Consider the following 22,936-nt stretch of genomic DNA (forward strand, 5'->3'; position numbering starts at 1 on the left):
ATTTAGACATTTTTTAAAAGTTGTTTTCATGCGGTTTAAATATCTGGTGTTAAATTGCTGTTTCCATTTGTAAGATAACAAGAGCTGTTCATATCCATTGCTGTTTTCTAGTCCCCCAGGTAAAGACTGAGAAAGCAACGGTTCACAGTTTTGTTCATTTCAGAATTTAAGGAAAAACAAATATTGTGATGAACTCTTTGGAATAAATCATGAACATCGTTTTCAGAGATGTATGGCCATATTCAAGAATTAACTTGAGTCCTAAAGGTAATTAAAAAGTTAGGAAGGAGAGAGTGTGGTACATATAAGGACACTGAGGTGCAAAAGGGGAGCTCACATGCAGGGCCCCAAGTTGTAGAGTTCTCACTGCATGGGTAAGAGAAGCCAGACCAGGAACCATAAACACCAACTATCATAGTAGATACGGCTTTAAACGGCATACAGGGATTTACATTGCTCTGTCCAGGTAATGACTGGCTGAGTATAAGGAAGAGAAAAATGATCTTTTTTGGCCTGTTGTCTTTCAGGCAATGAATTCTCTTTTTCCCCCCCCCCCTCTGCTTTCATTTCTGAAAGACCAGGCATATAAGGGAGACGAAGCCTTAGATGATGTATACTTCCTTAGAAGTCACTTAGGTTATTTGCATGCTGGAAGTTAATTGCAGCATAAGTTCTTTGGTAGTTCAGGGCTAGTGGATTGTGCAAGATCAAGATCTATGACAGGTTTTTTCTGCACACTACTACCCTAACTCCAAAATTGCATTTTTGTACTGACAGATCTAAAAACATCAGGCAATGATCTCTTTTTCCCCCCCCCCCTCTGCTTTCATTTCTGAAAGACCAGGCATATAAGGGAGACGAAGCCTTAGATGATGTATACTTCCTTAGAAGTCACTTAGGTTATTTGCATGCTGGAAGTTAATTGCAGCATAAGTTCTTTGGTAGTTCAGGGCTAGTGGATTGTGCAAGATCAAGATCTATGACAGGTTTTTTCTGCACACTACTACCCTAACTCCAAAATTGCATTTTTGTACTGACAGATCTAAAAACATTTCATAAAATACTGCTCAAAGCTTGTCTTATGTCAACTGACAGTGCTGTCATAGCAATAAACAAACAGACTCTGTAAGAAGTTTGCACCTGATTTCCCAGTGGTGCTTGTTTCATTCTCTTACCAAGGATTTTCTTTGCTATAATGTCATCTAGAGAGCCAAGAACGTTGTATTTAAGAAATGATACATAATAATAAACCCAAATATAAATGAATGGGCATGACAGTGAACCATGCAATGTTTTACTGTGTTTTACTCCTATGTATACTAATTGCTTTCTGTTTAATACACGGATATACAGCATGTTACATTAAAAAGCCTACAGATTTCCGTAATAATTCCTTGAATACATTAGAACAACACATTTCAAAGGACTGAAAAGAATGAATTTGGTTTTCAAGTTAACAGCTGTCTTTACTAACATATACGCTATTTATTTACTTTGTGCATATCAGTATTGTCAACTTTAGCCAATTTAGCCTTTTATTTTTCTTTAGGCTTTTTTTCTTCTGTTTTCCTGCTCTTTTGCTTTTGCAGTGGAGTTCACAGTACTGTTGAACCATGGAAGCTTTCCCTTTCTAAAAGTCAGCTCTTGATCCTTCTTCAAGAAACACAGACCATTTGGTCCCATCTCTACCTATGAAATGTTGTAGAAAAGTATTTTCTTACAAGGCTTTAATGTGTCGGTGTCTCACAAATCAATACAATACTTTTTCTGAGGGTCTTAATCAAAACTGTTGTTAATGCCAGTAAAAGAACCACAGCAAGACATTTTACACCTAGTGCTCTCTCTCCCCTCCTCATCACCATCAGCATACCAGCTTTGGGCTCCTTTCAGCTGCTGCCAGTACTGGCCCTTCTTCCTGGGAAGTGGAAGCAACATCATCAGGGCTCAGGTGTATTTGCACCATTTAGCAAGCCCCCTTACGTTACTTGTTCAACGGCTCTGATGACTAGATTTGCCCTTCAGAAGTACTGTCAGTCAGGCTGTGGTTGCTTGTATTCCTGAGGGCTTAGCATACGCTGGAAGGTTAATTCGGATTCAAACAGAACCTGAGTTTTGCATACAGCTGCCATCCCCCAGTAGACTTGTGGCTGTAGAGTAACCTGGAGGTCATTCAGCAACAGCAGTCCCTGAATTGATAGTAAGCATCAAAACAGTAGACTTCTGTCATCTTCTGCAGTACCTGCTTCTTGTTTTTTAGGTTTCCCCATGCATCTCTAAAAAGCAAGAGCTTGGAATCAAATTTGCATTGGAAACCCCTTAAAAAATGCTGAATTAAACACCTCGGGAACTGCTGTGGTATTGCAAGGATTTTAAAAACTATATGAGATGGTACAGAGTATCAAACAGGACATTTGATTTTTTGTTGTGAATACTTCTTGTATGGAGTGGAGGGTTATTATTTCCTTTGTTATTTTTGATATGTTGGCATCACCATTAAGTCTCAAGTGTAGATAGGTTACATTATTAAGCTACTAAAGAATGAATGATAATTTATACTGTTGTAAAATCTTCCGAAGATGAGTTGTTGGTTTTATTTAAATCTAGGAAAGAGATGATTAACTTAGATTTAGATCCTGTAAGTCTGGCACAAGTATGAATTCAAAATGTACACTGAAATGTGGAGTCTGTAACAACCGGTTTGACTGTGAGCTACACATGAATAAAGACTGGATTTTGTTGTATCCCACCTTGTACCAGGTACAGCTGGGAGTCCAGAATAATTTCTGTGCTCCTTTCATTTGAATTAAACAAAATCAATATTCAGACATAAGTTTTATTTACATGTTGAGCAATTTAGGGAATGTAAAAAGGAATGCAGCTTTTCCTGAGAAAGGTATTCTACAGAAAATCCAAAACACTTAATAAAATATGCACATGCACTGCCAATGAATTGGAGCATCTTTAATTTGTACTCTGAACTGGAAGCTTATGGAAGCTTACTGGAAGCTCTCAGTACTGTTTAACGGCAGTGTACGTGACTCTGAAAGGCAGTGTACATTTGATTGCTTGAGGATCACATGAGAGCACTATGAATAGGTCAGACAGCTATTGCTGATCCTAAACAATCTGTCAGCGACTGTCTTCATAACAGGCTATGTTATTTTTCTGATTTGGGGTTGACTTGGCCTGTCCCTTGCAGAGAGAATATGATGGTCTGTTTGGTACAGCAGCGCACAGGAGTAAGTGTAGGCACCAGCAGGCTGGTATTTTCCCTCAGTAATGGCAATTGCTCAGTGTGTGGCCAGTTTGGATTTAAAATCGACTGCAATGAGATGAAGCTGTTAATGGATTGGTGAGGAGTTAAGTATTTCAAAAACTGGTGAACTGTAGGACGAGTCCTGAAAGTGAAGTTCTGAAAGGCAGGATATTGTTTGAATTACTGAGCCTTACCGGATCCATTTCTGGTCCTTGCCTATTAAAAATAATCTCCCTTCACAAAGAAGGTGAACAAGAAATGGCAGTGTGAGGGCTAAAAAAGACAGCATGCTGCTATAAACAGAGAGGTGCAGGGAACATCTTGTCAGGCGTATTTTTCCTGGAGGTAAAACTCTTAACAACTGAATCTTTTAGTGACTTGGGTGGCACAGTGAGTAAATGTACTTGGCCTTTTCATCTTTTGGGCACAAATCTTGGCTTCTGTTGAAAATGAAAATTAGTTTTGGTGGTTTCATTGGAGCAGACATTTGTCTGCATCACAAAACCATTCAGTCTGGCACCAGGGCTCGTCGTTGCTCGAGTGGGGCCCAGCGCAGGAGAACAGGGGTGTTGCAGGTCAGGGCTGCAGTCGGTACTGAGCGTTGAAAGCTTGCCCAGTCAGCCCACACTATCGGACTTTAGCCAGTACTATTTACTTTGCTTTCAAGAGCATCTATTTCTCTCTGTCACTTTCTCTGTCTCTCTTCCTCACACACACTTAAAGAACAAAAACATCTTTTATACAGCTAAGCATTTTAAATAATTTTTCCAGGTCAGAAAGGGAGAGAGACTGGAAAAAATTACAGCACAAAGCTCAGCTTGCAGATGAACGATTGCCTTGTCATCCTAATATCCCCCTTCCTTCCCTTAAACCTCACTGGTGAGTGGGCTATAAGCAAGAATACTGGCTGGGCTCTGCTGGAGTAGGTCTCCAGGATAGGACTTTCTAATGCCTTGCTTTTATCATGCTATTGCTTCTTCGCGGTAGCTCTTTCTGCTTTGTGCACAGCAGATAATGAATGAGTGACTGCAAGAGTTGAAAACATCTATCTGCATAACATCTGCCTGTCCTAGATAGATTCATTTATTTTATCTGATGTTATGTTCTGCCCTTTTCTGCTATTTGCCTGAAAGAGGTTTCTTCTGAAGACAAGAAGAGGTCCCGCTACTCTTTCCTAGAAGGGTAGCGAAGCAGGGAAAATACTCACAAACTCCAAGAACCCAGTAGAAATGTAGAGAATAAGGATTTGAGATGTAAAGTTGCCATGAGCAGTGTAGAGTTTCCCAAGCTTATTTTAATTAATCGAGTCTGACTCTGGGCATCTGGCTGCTGCTGGGCGGAGCTCACAGTGGGCTAGATTACCGTGCTGCAGGCAGCGTTGTGCTGTCACGCTGTACGTTTTCAGTACCGAGGTGGGTCAGTTGAGCGTGGTCTAGGTGTCTCTGCACTAGGTTGCCATCTGCCATGGAGGCATATCCTAAGTATTGATGCACATTGGTGCAGCTGCAGCTGGCGTGACAAGCAGATTCGGAGGCTCCTGAAGACCCCATACGCTTTTGAAAATGGAACTTAGGTCTTGCATTACTACATGGTTTTACAGATGTTATCCCAGAAAAAATGCACTTAAAATATGAGATACTTTGAATTTAGTGGCCTGTTCATCTGCATGTGCTCTTTTTTCATCTAAAAGTACTTCACTGAAGCTCCTTCAAGTGAGAAAAATCTACATCTGAAATACCAGCTTTCAGAGGCATGGAGGAGTAGGTGATTGCTGATTAAGATGAGACAAAGCAGCATGTCCTGAACAAAGGGAAAGAGCTCTGTCATACGTTTCAGAGTGTGAAGCTCTATTTCCTGTTTTGCTATGTGGGACATGGTTCTCTTAACGCACATGTTCCACTCCACTTGCCCAGCTATTGTCTTCTTCATCTGAAATACGACCCCTTTGTTACAATACATTGGGTATACATGATTCCAAGTAGAGACTGGTTTCTGTTAGCACAGTCTTTTTCCTCTTCAAAAGCAAGAAAGGAGAAGGTAGCTAATATTAAAAGTATGGGGAGAACTGTTTTTTTCAAAGAGTACGTAGTTTAAGAATTTGGAGTGAACGAAGGGCTTGCTGCTGAGTGGCTTCAGAGAACAGAAGAGTCTAAGGCTGCTCTGAAATTTGGACTCAAAGGACGCCTGACTGTCATTCTTCAATGCTTTTAGGTATGAGGGGCTGAAGTTTTCTGTGCCCTTGAAAATTATGAACTCACAGGATTAACCTGAGCCAAAGGCAGTGAAAGCAGAAGCTATTCAGGCTCCCTCCCCCCTGGTATTATCAATGAACCTTAGTCATGACCTGTAATAGTCTTGGTATCCCCATCTTGTGGTGTTTGCATAAACACTGTCAATCACACATAAATTCTGTGCTGGTTTTCTGTCATGTGGATAAATACCTTTCGGAGTTAGGTTGAGGCCACCAAACTCTTTCCATCTGAGTCTTTGTCCAGACTTATGAAACCTTAAAACTGTAGCATATTACTATGCCACTACTTACCACACCACATTCTTCTTAAACATTTCTCCTACTCGTAAATTAATGGCTCCCGTTCTCTTTCTTTGTCATGCATAAGCTAGGAAGTAACTCTTCCTAGGAAGACACTGTTCCCAAGAAAATTAAGTAAATCCATGTTACTGAAAAACTTTAGAGGGCAAGGACTGTGGTTTTGTTCAGTGCTGTGAGTGACCAGCAAAGTAAAGGGATATCTGTTCGTGTTGGATTAGTCCAACTGCAATGAAAAGAACAATAAGCCTTTGGATGCATTGGCAGCAAGATTCTACTTCTTTGGTCTTCCCTTTGACTATGATCTGGCTAATTCTCCCGATGTACTTACTCATGTGTTTGACAATAGCCAAGAGAACTGATGTCCTACAGTTTTTCAGCTCTTACAGTCAGATCTGTTTTTTGGTATTTCTTGCAGGTGGCTTGGGCTGATGGGTTTGATCTCCATCGCTGTTACCTCAGTTTGCTCAGAAAAAAAATGTTTATTCCACTTGAAAGTGGGTAACTTTATAGCAGTTCTCAGAGCATCTCAAAATCAAGTCCAGTAACATTTAAGGACTTTCTAGAAACAGTTACCAAATTAGTACCAGTCAGTAGACGCAATAGTTTTCAAAGGAGTTGGCATAACTGTGTCTTTTCTTATAAAAGCATTAAGCATTCAGACTGTATATTGTAAAATGAAGATGAACTGAGGTTGCATTTGTCAGATCACATGTTGTAAGAAGCTACGGAGACTTCAAGACTCATCATCTAGTTTTCTGTGTTCAAAAAAACCTAAGTATTTTTGTAGGAAGGCAGGTATTCTGCTAGGTTATAGTAAGATCCACTAGGCACTAGACACATAAAATAAAACAGAGACATAGATTTGTAGCTGATAAGCTTTCTTGACTTTAGTACAATTAACTTGGAAAAAAGTCTGCATTAAAACACAGGTACTCCGTGTCTGTTCAACAATGTTCCAGTTCAGATCGACACACCAGGCCGTGTATGACTCCCAGCCAAACATCTTGTTAAATACTTGCAGGATTTCCCATAGCGGATCTTACTTTAATCAAATAATTCAAACGTTTCTTTTATAAGTACAATAGAAGGGCAGGGCTTGTGTTTACAAAGTGTTCAGTATGGAAATCCTGTATTAATTGAGGTACATTTACTTCACTTAGGACAGTGTCCACATAGTAGCTCTTTAAATAAAAGGCCTTTTGCTGTTGCCTGTTCCAGAGAGGCAATCACATGCAAAACTAACCCGTCACGTACCGAAAATCATGAGGAACTGGCTTGAGACATGTGCACTGTAAACAGCAGAGATGTTCCTAGCTAAAGAAGACAACCTTATGGATGATTTTCTCACAGTGGGTGTAAAAGAATATAATTTATAAAAAGCAGTTTTATCCCTATGGAAACTACTCAATAAAGAGGCTGTGTCTTTCTCAATCTATTTCCAGAATAATTAGCACGGGCAATGCCAGATGTTGTCTTTTTGTAATATTTTGGATTCATATAAGCTGTGCTTTAAATTATTATCTTTCTAAGGCAGCAGCTGTATTTTCTGTGAGTAAACACAATGTGCTTCCACCCAGCCTGGTGCAGGATCTGGAGTCTTTATTATTAACAGTAAAGCATTTAAAGTTTCACATAAAGGGTGTATAAAAAGGATAGATAATATTATTACTCAGTGATAATATTATCACTCAGTAATATGTGACTAGAATTGCGCTCCTCTGAGTTCCTTATTTTGCTGTGCCAGAAAATGCCAGAATCAAAAAGCCACATACGGAAGAATTAATCAGAGAATCAGCATTTCCCTCCACAGTGAGTTGGAAATTACATGTCGCTTCTATATTCTATACAGTGAAATCTTTTTTCCTTTTTTTCTTGAACTATAATTCTGCTATAGTTGAAAAGATGATTTTGCCAGTGTATTAAATACCTGGCAAAAAAGGTGTTTTAGAACATTTTTAGGTAAATGTAGGTCAACACAAAGGGATCATACATTTGGAAATATTTTCCAGTGTTTATGTTCAGATGTTCAGACCTGTCTGGTTCCTCTCTATTTGCATGTGTTGGGGTTATAGGCAGTCCGGCTACATTCCACATTGATTTATATAAATATATTGCAGATTATTAACCTCCAGCCAAATACCAGCAAATTTCACTTTTCAGGAAGGTTTGTGACTTTTCACAAAACTGATTTACTGTGTACAAGATACCTATCTTCCGTGTACGCCCCATTAAGGGAATCATAAAGAGAACAGTATTCGTCTTTATGAGAAATGTGCCGAGACATTTGCTGTTACAGTCACTACATTACCATAATAATTTAATTAATATTTGTGCATATGATGATTACAGATTAAGTACAGATTAGTCTTCTAGTAGAGGTAGGGTGACAGTCTCTCCATATTGTGTAACTCCGGTTCCCAAATTATTACTCACTAAGAGCTTCTTTAAGCTAAAAGGAATGTGCATGCATCCATTTTCAAACCACGGTGGCTACTAAACAATTTTAAGGGTCTGACCAAAGGTTATTTAGGAAATGCTGTTAAAGTGGGACCACGGCCTTAACCTGTTAAATCTGTATCATCTCAAGTGAAACATACTGTTCTCTTAAACCTGGATTACAGTCTTCACAGATAGTTGTGCCAATTCTTATCTCCCTTTCTCTTGTGAAATATTTTGAGATTTAAGGTAAGATGTAAAAACTCAGTACAAAGTGTTTTCCTAGTCTGTTTGTCAGATGTCCTCTTTGAAGAGCAGTGACCCCCAAGGCTTTGTGCATGATCTGTTGTCTGCAGATCCTGCATATAAAGCCTTTAGTCCTAGGACAAAGAATAAAAATATTACTTGATAATGTTATCGGAAATCCTGCACTTTGCACAAAGTAAGGAAGCAGTTATTCTAAGTAAGAGGATAAAAGATACATGTAATAAAACAACGTAACTGCTATGATGTTGAACAAAATAAGCAGTAGTATCAACAATACTTTGGTTTGTTATCAATGATAGGTTCTTCAGTTTAACAGTATAGACTTTTTTCTCAATAACTGTATTCATACATTTTTTAAATCCACTGTCACCTAATAAAAGTAGCGATTGATTTTCTGCCTCGCTTCAGAGAGAAAGGCAATCTGCTCTGTACAATTTAAAACTAAATGAATAAACACATTCGTAAAGTACGTGACTGGGGAATAAGCGTCCTTCCATCTGTAAGATGGTTTCCTATTGTGATTTTGTAGAAGTGGGACTTGAGGAAGGGTAGTGAAAGTCACTGGTAAGAGCATAGGTGTGAAGCATAGAAGGATGGGCAGTTGTTTGTGAAAAAGATAAAACAGTGATTAAAGCTGGTATAGTAGATGAAGTGGAGAAGATGAGAGAAATCCTAATTAAAAAGAGAAAACAATAGAAAATAATCAGCTAGGAATGTGACATTATGAAAAACTGCAAATTAGTTTGAATTTGATGTTGTGCAACAAGGTGAAATGATAAAGAAATTTCAGTAAAAGAATGACAGAAAGTGATGAGAGAAGAAAGCTTTCTTAGTACTGTCATCTTATGCACAAAGCTTTTTTCCAGACTGTATCCTGACTCTGAAGGTATTCCTTGCACCCAGGAACTTGCAAGAATAATCAGCAAAAAAATTCTGTTTCTGCCAAAGGAGATTTAATTATAAGCCATGTAATGGTGGACATGGGAGTTATGTGGGAAGAAAATGAAGGTGCATGTAAACACCCTGTATGTTTTCTCAAAAATTTCTTGCAATTTTTCTTTATGTAAAATGACTGTAAGTGCTGTAGCATAGAATGTGGATAAATATCAAGTAATTTTCAGTAGTGACTCTAATTGCTCTGTCCAAAAAATATTTTCTTTTCATGTAATTATTTTACTTTGAACAGCTGATGAATTCTTAATACTTAATCCTGTTTCAGAATCCACACATGAAAGAGAGAAATTATATTATTGATGTATCAGTAGTTATCTGATGAATCAAGAGCTCAAAGATTGCTCTACCTTTGGAAAGCTCTTTTTTCCATTCTATATACTGTAAGAAATTTAAATAGACATGTATGAGCTGCAAGGTATGTATGTCTGTACTGGTTCCTGTATACTTACTTCCTCTTTTCTTTTCCTCCTCTCAGATTGTTTGATGTGTGCACCGTGTCACGAACAGACAGAGAGACCAAGTTAACATTAGTGTTTGAACACGTGGATCAAGACTTGACTACTTACTTGGACAAAGTCCCAGAGCCTGGAGTGCCTACTGAAACTATAAAGGTATTTAAGAAGAAAGATTTTGGATATTATTTCAGAAAATACTAGATAGGAAGGACAAAGAGATAAATCACAAAGGCAAACTGCGTTTTGATTCCATAGGATTTTGTTATATCAAAATTGAGTAATGCCCAGCTTGGGACATGAATTGCAGCGCAAAGATCTGTATTCACTAACAGATGTAATCTCTTTGTGGAAATGTTGCACTTGTGTTTTTGTTCTCTTTTAGATTTATAAATCCCCTGAATCTCTACTGTTTTACCAAGTGTAGCATTCCAAATCATTAAGAATGACCTTTGCTTGCAGCTGTAGGCAGATGATTCCATTATTGTTTAGTCCAAGACTACTTGAACCTTAACTAGAAGGTGTCTGGTAGAGTGCTGGATATTGTTAGGATGGATAAAATAAATCCTGTGCTCCTATTCCCTTCCCTTTGCCTTTTGTTTCCCCAAGAGACTCCTTTCGTTTCATGTCCCTCTTGCCAGAAAGGTTTCTATACGTTCCAAGAGCAGGAGATGTTCACCGTGGACCTGTGGTGAGCTCTGCAGAGGATGGGCTCAGGGAAGGGGGTAGCCATGACCAGTTGTTGTAGAAGCTGGGAAGGCTCTCAGTAATGGAAGGATGGTCATGAAGTTTTCCCATCGTGTTATCTCATAGTCTGCATCTGTAAGGGAGGACCTCTTCCCAGGATGGGACGTGCTTGCATTATTGGTACTAAAATATGTATACCAACTCCTCTCCTGGGAATTTCACAGCGAAGTGCTACATTGAGGATCATAGCTTGAAATGTTTGACAAAATGTTTATGCCTGGGAACAGAAGCAGAGGGATTGATGTTCCTGTGCCTGTTTGACTGTGCCTGTTTAACATTTCTTTTGATTTTTCTTTTTTCATGAGGAGCAATAATTTATGCGTTCAGAGACGGATTATCTTGCATTTGTATAAGTATTTTCTGGAATTATGTTGTGTCATCTTAGTCTGGCAAAAGTCCTGAGGGAGGAAAAGAAAACATGAAACCTATCTGAAATTTAGTTGTTTTAATATTTTTTTTGTTAACAGCTTCAAACTTAGGAGTTGTTTGATCTTTCAGTATAAAATTAGACATAAAACTGATAAAGATCTTTTCACTTGTATCAAAGTCACAAATCTATAACATCAGTCAGTTCCAGCAACCATGTTTTTTAAGCAAACTTAGTGGATAAAATAAAATTTTAAAAAAATGGTTACAGCTTTGATTCAGTCCCAGCAGAAGACTGGAATGTACCTCTTGCATTTGAAGGACTCTTTTATGATAATGCTTTTAGGGTTCCACTTCCTTCTAGGGCTTTGAAGCTACCTAAGGGAACTGTATTTCAATGTAACTAACATTGCGAAAATAACATGCAAGGTGACTGACATATTATCTAACTAAATATATTGAAATGGATGAAATGGGGAACTGAGTGACCAAGCCTCTGAAGTCTCAGTTTGAAATATCTTTCAAGCTATGTTTCATTTAAAGCAAATAGAAGAGGTGAGCATAGGACTAAAACATTTGTGATTTTCTAAAAGCCTGTTCTAAATTTGCAGTAGTAGACTGTAATACGTATGTGTGAACATACATTTCATGAACGTTATATACTGGTGAAGGAAATTGTTGGGTTTACTTTTGAAAAGCACTATTCTGCATACATGGTTTACTAGTTCAACCCAGTTGATATATCTGATAATTTGGCACAATAAAAGAGAAAAATTTAGCCACACAGAAACAAGGAGGAGCAATTCTGGTCTTTTATGTACAGTGCAAGCTCCACTGCAGCCAGTGAAATTAGTGAGTGTAAAATTCAGCTTGTGGTACGTATAGCTCTTTTTTAATAGGTCAGGAAAAATGTAAGATTGCTGTTTACTTGGTTGTCACTGTTGATTTTGACATTTGCACAGCAGCTGATGTGTTATTTCTTGAATTCTGTTTGGCACGGGAAAAAAGAGAGATTCGGTTAAGTTGCACACTGTTGCTTCACTATTTGTGTGAAAACACCCAGTTTATGGAGGTACTTTTGCCGATAGTCAGGGCTGATCATATGAGGAAGGATCTCAAGGCTTATTCCTAATGCATTTCGATACCTTTCTAATGATACAGTTTTTATGGATATTCCTGGTAGAAACTGAAGCAAAGCATAGTTATCCTGGCTGCAGGGAAATATTGCCATTTTGCAGCAACTAAGCATTTAACCCAGAGCACAGACATCGTTAAATGACTAATCTGACTTTTTATAGTTTGGCTTTTGAGGTTAATATGGATTTGTACTTCATTTATTTTCCAGAATTGCAGACAATTTGTGTAGAGTATTTCCCCTCACCACTAGCACAGTACAAAACAACTGCCAGTATTGTAAGGCCATCTGTTAAAGTTCTGCATGTGTCAGCAACACAGAGGTGCCAAATGAGCCGAGTAAGCTCTGGATAGCTTGAAGTTGAAGGATCTAATATACCTCTTTGGCACCATGGTGTAAACTCAGCAGTTGTTAGTGGAACTTGAATGACATAAAATTACTATGGGAGAAGTATCAGCCCAAAAGATCTTTTCTGTGTGAATTAACTACCATCATTACATACCATTTGGGGGAGGGAGACTCAACTTTTGCTGGTTTGGGACATGCTGGGGTTTTTAGTTACCAGCTGTCAAGGAATATAAGTGATACCAGTACCATTTTAAGAATTTCCTTTATGTTTAGCAGATAGTAGTCAGACTGTAGCAGTTCAAAGAAACTAACCGTATCGATCATTTAAATACAACTAAAGCTTTTGTCTTAATGCTGCTCAGCAATGCCTTTCTAATGTCTAAAGCCCTGCAGCAGGAGTCACCCCGGAGGGTATTTTAGGAACATATCCACAGGTGCCCATAAAATGATAGGAGAGAGTTTCCCTTTGAGGCATTGCCCGGTAGTGGGAACCTAGGAGAGAGGCAGTTTCCCTTTGAGGCATTGCCCGGTAGTGGGAATATTTACCCAGAGTGTAGGGCAGACATGCTCACTTCCCATCCCTGTTACCAGGAGCATGAATGCTGTGGTCCATTTCTGTGGCTATAGCTCTGGCTACTGAGTTCTAGGTTATTCTGGACAGAGGTACTTTAAATCTTTTCTGCTGAAGCACTTCCATTATTCTTTAATGGAGTATGCTTTGGGCTAGAGGGATGGCGAACATGACTCCAAATACTTGTGGACATGGCATTCACCTTTGAAAAAGAACTATGTTCAAGCCCTTAATCGAATTAATATGTCTTTGTAACTACTGGATTGTAGTCCTTCTCGCCCTTGCTGGCTTCCTCTGTCAGACCTGATTAATATATGTTCCATACAGGATGAATCAGAATCAGCAATGACAACATCTTCCTTCTTTCCTCTCTACCCATCGTCTCCTCCCTTCTTTTCTTCCTGGGATACTCCTTAACTTTAGGGCAGTTTATGTGGAAATGGAAGGTATGAGTTCAGTTTCCTTAGGACACAGCTGTTAGTCATGCACAGGTCTTTGGTAATGTTAATGGCGTTAGCAGTTGAGCCTCCGAGAGACTTGGCTCATTAGGAACTTTTGTTAGTTGACATAAGGGTGGTGGAAATGGGAATGACACATCTCTGCCACAGAAAGATTAAAAAAAAAAATAGTTAACAGGCCACTAAAGCATTTTGATGTGTTAGTCTTTGGGACTGAAGCATGTTGAAGCTGGGTGGTCACATTTTGATGTGATGCTTGCGAGGCTGGCATGGGTTTTTTGATCCTAAAGGATTTGGATATGGATATGGTTGTTATAACACTAATTACATTTTTAATGTGGAAATCTTGCACATGCAAACAAGTTGATGTTTATTGATTTAAGCTATTGCAATGTATATAACAATATTTAGCTTTAAATTAATATATGCATGTGATGGCTTGGTATACAGAGCTGTAAATTAAGTGGTTTAGGAATGGCTCTTTGGAGCTCCCTCCAGTCATCTTGTTCTGCCGGGCCAACGAGTCTGTAAGAATGAGAGAGGATAACAAACTGTTACCGAGGTTCTTTAATTTTGGTAATGAAGAAAGTTAACTTTGCAAGGTAGTGTAATTATAAGTAAACTTGTGGCTTCTTGCAATAGTTTTCTTACAACTGATCAGAACTTAGCCTACCCAAGCTACGCGTGCTAACTAGGCTGTGCCTGTTTCAATCTGACAGTCAACAGAGGAGGGAACAGATCAAAGGCCTCCGGTATAGCAGGTGCATACGTTATCTATCATGGGATGTTAGAAGAGCTGGGAATGTCCTTCTACCCAGGTCTGTGATCTGTGAATCTTCATGGTATTCCCCCCAGCCTGCAAGAGGGCAGCCAGATCACAGAGAGAACAGGGTTTAAGGTATATCCTTTTCTCTGGTGTTTCCTGATTCCTCATTCAAGTGAATGGCTTCTGCGGATATTATTCTGTATCTCCCTTGCATAGGAAGCCTAGTTCTCCGTCTGATTCAGGGATCCAGATTTTGCTATTTAGATGCCTAAAATTTAGAAAGTACAGCAGTGAACCTAATTTCCTTTTGTGGATTTATCTGATAGTAGCCCAAAAATTGAATTTTAAAATTTTACCCCCATTCCTAGAATAAATGTTGCTGTTGCATCCCTGTGCATTTCCTGTAACTTACATTACCTGCTATCAAACCAGGCAGACCAGTCACATCTTTGCAAGACTCTTAGAAAATTAATATGAAGATGTTGCTTCTCAGAAAGCAAACCAGTGTTCAGTGTTGTGAGGTGAGTCATCAGCCGTCTGCCACAGTTGTACCTACTCAGTCGATCACATATGAGATGTAGAGCAGATGTCACACAATCATGCAATTCTGAAAACAACACAAGATATTCCGGGAAAACAGATTCACCAGTACTGAGAGTCTTCAGAGTGTGGCTGTGTTTAACAACATCAAAGTTAAAAGTCACTTAAAAAAAGAGCCTACTCAAATTAGTAAGAAAGATACTCAGAGAAGAGCTGTTACTAACATTTTCCTTTTGTGGTAAATAAAGAAGCAAAACTTAGTGAGGAATTTAGAGTCCACAAATAATGGATCCCCAGCTGATACTAAGAGGTGTAAATCCATTAGCTTCAGTGAAATGATGCCCATTTACAGCTGCTAAGGATCTCATTCTTTGTGGAGTATTTTGCAATAAATTTTGTTCTGAATCCGTATTATGAATTGAAGAAGAGTTGCCACTATAAACAAATGAAAAACAAAAGGACTGAACTGATATATTATTGTGTGATAGATCTTTTATTTTTCTCTCTGTTATCCTACTACTAGGGGTTGGGCTGCTGCATGGAAGGGTAGCAGGAGAGAGCGCAGGTGCCCTGCACAAGTGACAGCTCTGAAGAAACTAAGTCTTAAAAAGAGGATATTCTCCAAAGGGTGGTAGTTTCCTCTGTTGCAGGTGTTGTCATTTCTTTCCCATACTGTGCCACATGTAGAGACACAGCCACATCTCCTCTGGTGCGGTGCTGCAGGTAGTAATGTATGGTCTGACCAAGGGGCTAGGAGGAGTCATGATTCAAATGAAGGGACTGCTGAGCACAGGATGCTATAATGTTGTATCCGTACAGTTACTTCTTTAGCTTGGACCTTTTTACAGTCAGTCTACAGCCACTGATTTTAATTATGATGGCATTAAATATCTCCAAATCCCTACCATTTCCAAATTCAAATGCAAACATTTTCAAACTGATGATAATGTATAGTTGTTTTTTTGCAGTGCTGTAGCCCAGGACTGCCCAGACCTCCATTGCTTGCAAACTGAGAGCTCATAAAAATGTGAGGCTCTCCAATAATTTTAAACCACTCTGTCCTGACTAAAATGATTTAAAATCATTGGAACGCTTCACATTTTTTCAGTTGTTCCAGTTTGGAAAGCAGTCAAGCAACATTGGAGCATAATGTATGAAAGCAACCTGCCTGAAATAATAATTTTAGTCGTTCAAAACAATGACACTGAATTAGAAATGTCACTGTGAAAAGATGTCTATCAAGGACTCTCTAAATAGACATCTCAACCTACTTTTCTTTTATGGCCCAAACTCTCAAGGCAGCAGTACAGTCCAGTAGGGCCCTAAGGGACACATCCTTTTCAAAGTCAGAAGGAAGCTATTGTTTTCAATAGATGGAGGGCCAGAAATCATCTTTATTCGGAAAGACAAAGGGAATTAAGAAACTGAAGAGATTCTGAATTGTGGGCAGGGATAGAGATGGAGCCTTTAGTAGAACAAAATTTATGATGAAGTCATTGCAAAATTGCAGTATTACAAACACTGGAAGTGAAATGTTGCTATCAGCTCATTTCATTTCTGTTAATTCTGCAGAGCTGGACGTTAATGTGGTGCAAAGAAAAGCTTATGGATCCTACTGCTCTGGATTCCCTTGAGACGCTCTCAGATTATTAGTGACACTGGGGTTTTGCTATTGGAACATCAATGTGGTAGCAATTGCTGTGTGAAATGCTTTGATGGCACTGAAAGAAAGAAAGGGAGCACGTGGTAGGAATAATGCTCAAGCAGGTGTAAAAGTGGGGCTAGACTGCCAGGCAGCATGTCAAAGACAGTGCCGTACTGTTCCGCAGCGAGCCAGTGGCAGTTCCTCAGAGTGGGGAGTATTTTCAAGATGCTTTCCTTAGTCTCACGGTGATGGTGTATAGTCGCAACTTGCTCTGCAAGTAAAACCTGCCTCAGTGATCAGCAGAAGTGTCACTCATGTTTTCAGAGTCTTTCTCTTCATCAACGATGAGATGCCACAGTTAAAACAATTAAGAGAAAGCTGTTACAGCTCATGGTTCATGTAAAGCAGTGGCAGAAAAATAGACTGAAATGTTTGGATTTACCCATGTTCTAAATTTTGCTTACAAGCCATATGTTACTTTTGACAAGTAATTTGAAGGTCGGACTGCCGCAGATGTGAGATAAAGAGGAGATGTTCAAAGAGTCATTCTTGATTTTTATGGGGGCAGATAGGAATCACTTTCTTAATAGTAGTTTCTGCACTGAAAGGAAATCAGGCCCCTATGCCTCTGCATACCCACAAAGCTATACTTCATCCCAAAACAAGCACACAGAGATGGGGAAGAGGAGACAGAATGACACAAATTGTGACAAGGTATATATTTGGGAAACCTGGCCAACATATTTTTTCTTGTTGAACTCCAGATTCTAAGGGTTGAACTCAGCTGATCTGGGACAAGAAGCGTTGCAGCAGGATACCTTCCCATCTCAGCCAACCCAAGTTATTGTAGCTCAGATTCTCCATACCAGGATATTCACAAAGTGTCCGTATTTATTCACAGCAAATATACAGCTGTAGTGTAAAATAATTCAAAAGTTGGCCACAGACAACTCATAGCTAATAGAAGATAATATAGTAATCAAATAAGTTATTTTTTTATAAAACTTTTTGCTGTTCCACCCCAAGAGAAATTTAATACTCTTGCGCTAGCTGTATACACTGCTTTTATGCCAGTGAATAGGCAGGTTATTGTATCCCACAGTAAAAATTAATTTGAAGCATGTTACTTTAGTGGCACACTGATTTAATCAAGATATGTTGTGTTTGTTTCTTTTCCTCTGTAACAGATGTATTTAGCTTATGCTAGAAAACAAAGCCCATACAAATGGATAGGGACGGAATTTTTTTTTATTGCATGTTTTCATATGTAAGAACTTAAAATTAGCTCTAAGAAATTTTAAATATATTGCACATAAACACACATACATATATACATATAATTATTGTAAAAGTCCTCTAACATATTTGCAGAAAAAACGTTGCTATTTGTGCAAGTGGGAGAAAGGGAAAGGGAAACTCAATGATCATCACTCTACTGTCTATGAAGTTCATGATCTCAAAATAGCTGTGGGCCAGAAGATGCCAGAACTGGCAACTCAGAATGCTTAGAGAAGAGTCAAAAGTACAAGAATACAGAGGGGGTAGCACCAGTTCTCCTCCTGTGCCTAGGGAGTGGTTTGGTGTATATTTTCTTTATATGTATACACGTGAAGGCATACTACACATACACGTACACATATATATACACTCATGATCTGCTGATTCCCAGAGTTCATCCCATAGGCTTATGTTTCAGCTCATCATCAGATACAGCTGAGCTGGAATGAGGTCTGTTATAGTCATAGGGAAGAAATAAAATGGGACCCAGCCGAGGCTGTGCCTCTCCCTCCTACTCAGTGTGTCGGATCAGAGACACATGGAGAGCCTCCATCCCACCCGCCCCTGCAGATACCAGAACAGACACGGTTCCTCCCTGCTTCCCGTCCTCTGGCCATCAGGGACAAAACTGCAGAGAAGCACCAGCCAGTGGCATCAGCCAGCTACACTCAGCTGCTCTAGCAACCAAAGCCAAAAGCTCTGACACTCAGAGGGTTTCCAGTGATTTCAACTCAATGTTCTCTGCCTGTGCTAATCCCATTTTTTCCAGCCCTTTCTTCCTTCCATCCTTCCCTTCCACCTTCATTTTTTCACCTCACTTTCACTCTGTATTTGCACTGTATAGCACTCCTCTCTTCTGTTCCTTCCCTCCCTCCAGAACTTTTCTCTCCATCGCTTTTCTTTCCATTTTGCTTATCCCCTCCTAACTGACTCTACTCCCATAAAACAGTAACATCATGGAACTGTCACACTGTTTCTCCACCTGGGGTCTGTCTTGTCCATTTTATTTGTGAGCTATTAATGGAAGAGGTTGTGTGAAAACCCTTGATTGTATAGTGCCCACCATAATAGGTCCTCCTTTTTGGCTGGCCGTTACACAGTACCTTGTTAAACATGAATCACGATAATCAGATCCTACAACAGCATTATTTGTCTAAAATAGTGCTTCTCCTCTGCTCTGCTGTTTCCCCACCACAGCCACTTCACAAATTTGCACAACTGCTTCCTTTATATATCAGTACTCTGTAATCAGCGTATGGTTCATGTTACAGGTTTCTCGGGTTTCAAAGTGAAATAAAATGAGCTTTCTTCCATTTTGAGAATATCCTTCTTTTTAAGAAGTCCAAACAAAGACACACGTTATTAGCAAGTTCGCAAGCAGCTGCCAAAAGACAGAAAATTTAGAATGGAAACACAAGTGAAATAACAGAAATACTGCTTGTTGTTTGCTCTTGGTGTGACAGCAAGGGAAAATATTTAGAAATTAAAATGATTAATTTATTTGTAGTTTTAATAAAGCAGACGTGGTTTTGTAATATTTGCCAATGTCGGTACTCCAGAGCACAACTATGGGTCAAATCCTTCTGTGATGTAACTGTTGGCTTCTTAGGGTTCCTCCAGGGGTGAGTGTGGTGCAATGCTATTAGCATCAGTTAGCAAGCAGCCTTTCATTTATTTTCATGCAAAGCCTGAACAGTTTGCAATTAAGAAAGAGCAAATTACAAAGGCTCAAGCTCCTAGATCAAATCTGTGCTTAATTTTTGGGTTGGAAGCCTTATCCGAAGACTCATAAACATCAGTATTTTAGGTTCTTCTTACTTCTCTGTTATCATTACAGCTATACAGTACGACCACTTATGTCAGTATACATAAAACATTTAAACTCATGCTGGAATATATACCTGAACCTTCTGATTCAACTTCAGACCTTAAAGGAAAAACCCCAAAGGGAGCAGAGGCTCTGCTCCAGCAAAGCACTTAAGCTTCTGCTTACTTTTATGTAAACAGATTGCTTCGGCTTTAGAAGTGAGGTTGAAAGACTGCGAATTAGAGGAGCTAACAGAGGAGAATCAGTTGCTATCCTGTACTGCTGACCTGATGAATTCCAAGGTTAGAGCAAAGAAGAATTGAAACCGTTGTTTCTGTAGTCTCAGATTAGTCATAGACATGCATTTTGCCTGTGTTTAAATGCTTTGTCAGAGCGAGGAAGTAGTCTTCCCTGAAAACTTATGTGTAAGCAACGTCTGTGCCTTTGGAACCAGACTCCTGACTATTCACAAAAGTGTGTCAGAATTGGTCATCATAGTAAACTGACTCTAATGGAAAAGGGCTCCGGAGGATCACAGGTTTGACGGACTGGTTTATTTATTTCTTTTTTCATTAATATCATAACTGTTCTGGCCACGGAATTTATCCCATTTGCCTTTGAAAATCGTGACCCTTAAGAATACCCATTTAAAAGAAGAAGCTGTTTTTTACCATCATGACCAACTCATTAGAAGCCAGCGCATTGTACCTTTATTAATGTTGACCAGTGCCTTATACCATAAAGCGCCCACTGAAATTAGTGGCTTAATTGCAAAGAAGGTTACTGCTCAACAGTTTTCACTGTTGCTAAATATGTGACTTTGCAAACAGCGCCATAAAAATTCTAAGTATTTCTAAAATGTCTCACTTCTTTGGTCTATGCAAGAGGAAGCATTGCACTGTAACTTTAAAATGCCAAAAATAATCAAGAAGACATGTTAGCCATCTCTTAAGAGCATTTCATTTCCAAGCCAATAAATTCAGCTGCTGAATTTTTGTCCTTTGTTTTAGGATGTGACAGTTCTGTTGCATAACTACAGTTAAGGAATCTCAGAAGGCTCGAAATGTTACAATATTCTGTGGATGCAAGCGCAGAGTCGTTTTTCGTTTAGTTTTACAGCAGGGAAGGGGCACTGGAATGGCAGCGTGTTGCCTTTTTTTAACATCTAGTTTATGATTCATTCTAAAATATTCTTTCATTTGGAATTAACTTCAGATATTCCTGTTCTGACAAGCAGAGTAAATAAATCTCAGAAGGCTCGAAATGTTACAATATTCTGTGGATGCAAGCGCAGAGTCGTTTTTCGTTTAGTTTTACAGCAGGGAAGGGGCACTGGAATGGCAGCGTGTTGCCTTTTTTTAACATCTAGTTTATGATTCATTCTAAAATATTCTTTCATTTGGAATTAACTTCAGATATTCCTGTTCTGACAAGCAGAGTAAATATTTTAGCAAGGACTTTTTAGAGAGAAATTTTGACAGTAACATACTCCTCCCTTAGTGTTACAAAGGAAATACTTGCTATCCAAACCCAGAGACGGCATTTTAATGGAAATGGTTCCAAAAGAATACGTAGGATGTTACAAATGTAAAATGCATTTAATGAAAGAGTATACAGATGTCTTTCATGTATTTTAAATAAAAATGTCTAATTTGAGACTTGAGAAAGTCAACAGCAATCTCTGAGCCATATGCTTGTTATTACAATAGTATGTTGTGTATAACTGTCATTCAGTGAGAAACAACACAGACCGAAAAGGAAAAGACATATAAAAACACGAAGTTAAAGGAGGAGACACCATCTTACAAAGCACTTTTTATTATATTTTTGCCTTGATTAGAATATATCCCTTTCTTGCTTTTTCTTTGCTCACATAATTCCTGCCGATGTCTATAGGGCTTATGGAAGACATAGGAAAGGGAGAATAGAGGCCAAGCTGCGTGGGCTATAGTGAACCAAAACTGCAAAGAGATGCATACTTGACAGAGTTTAAAATAAAAATAAACCACAGTTTCTTTGCTTGGTTTCTGGAGCAGAAAGTCGCAAAACAAGCAGAAAACTTTTGGTTCTTGATGAAATGGTTAGTTTAGCTTCCTTACCTCAACTGCTCTGAGTGTTTCAGACTTTAACCTTTGTTTCAATGAAAAGAATTTAGACCTAATTCGACTTAGGTTTATGTCTGTGAAACTGGGGCCTTGGAAAATATTTCAGAAGTAGCATTAGCCTTATGTTTGCATTTTGTTCTTTTGCAAATGTGGTGGAGGTAACCTTGATTTGCTAGTTAGTGGAGTCACACTTTATTGTGACAGAAAACTAAGAACAGTCCTTCAGTGAAAATAACAAAGACCTACCCCATGGTGATTGATGATAACGTTGTACAAGTGAAATGAGCTGGAAAGTCATCATCTTGTCTTTTCCTTTGCCACAGGAGAAGCATAACAGAGAGATTTCTTTTCTTCTGGTCCTGATAAGGAATCTAACAAAGCATAAGGAGAGGTTACACAGCATGGAAATGTGTTACACCCAGCTGCTCACTAGCTTGCAAAGCTGCAGTAAATAATACAGTTGCTATTTAATAAACAAAAGAAAACAGAAGTCCTTTGATAGTGATCCCTAGCCTCTCTCGTTTGCCCTTCTGAAGATACGGTTTGTTTCTACTTAATTGACTGTCATTTTGGAATAACAGAGTTTGATATTGTATTGTACGATTTGTAATGGTTTTTTTGTTGATAGGGAAAGCCTTGTCTTTCTAGGGCCTGATTCAGCAAAGCACAGACGTATGTGCTTCAGGTTGTCTGGATCGTCACTACTTTTATTCTCATAGGTTTTCCATGAATGGTTACAGTGAAGATACGCAAGAAGACGTAGTTTTCTTTTCCAAATTGACTTACATAATCAATAGCATACTTTTTTGCTTGTCACAAGTTACCCTTTTGAGAAGCAATGATGCATTTGTCACAAGCTACATTTGTCACGTGCGTCATTTGTGACACTTTACTTTCAAAAGATACTTATTCATGGAAGCAGTTTGTTCCATTAATTGCCTCTTTTTGCAAGTAACTTCTAACATACCTTTGTTTTTTTATTAAAAATCTCTTAGAGTTTGTTTTGTTTAGCATTCAGGGAGGTGAGGGAAGGGAGAGAATATCGTGCCTGTGAAACATTGGAGGCAATCTTCTCCCCGCCCAAGAAGACTATTGCCTCTCATGTTGCACCTTTCCCCCTATCCCCAAGCCTCACCCTCACCTCCAAAGCAGAGCTGATTCTTGTCTATTGTGCTAACATTAAGAAATAAGTAGGCTCATCGCTCATTGTGTCACTATGAGTTGAAGATGCCTCCTTCTTTAAGAACCAGTCAA

At 38.9% G+C, this 22,936-nt stretch overlaps 1 protein-coding gene across 1 annotated transcript in view; it reads left to right on the top strand.

The window, feature by feature from the left end:
- Positions 1 to 22,936, top strand: part of CDK6 (cyclin dependent kinase 6) — a 128,439-nt gene that overhangs the window by 19,196 nt on the left and 86,307 nt on the right. The window contains exon 2 of the mRNA XM_009275663.2: positions 9,940 to 10,075. Coding sequence (XP_009273938.1) covers positions 9,940 to 10,075 — 136 coding nt within the window. The remainder of the gene's footprint in view (positions 1 to 9,939; positions 10,076 to 22,936) is intronic.

Source organism: Aptenodytes forsteri, unplaced genomic scaffold (genome assembly GCF_000699145.1).
Source record: "Aptenodytes forsteri isolate BGI_AS27 unplaced genomic scaffold, ASM69914v1 Scaffold172, whole genome shotgun sequence".
In the NCBI taxonomy this organism is placed as follows: domain Eukaryota; kingdom Metazoa; phylum Chordata; class Aves; order Sphenisciformes; family Spheniscidae; genus Aptenodytes; species Aptenodytes forsteri.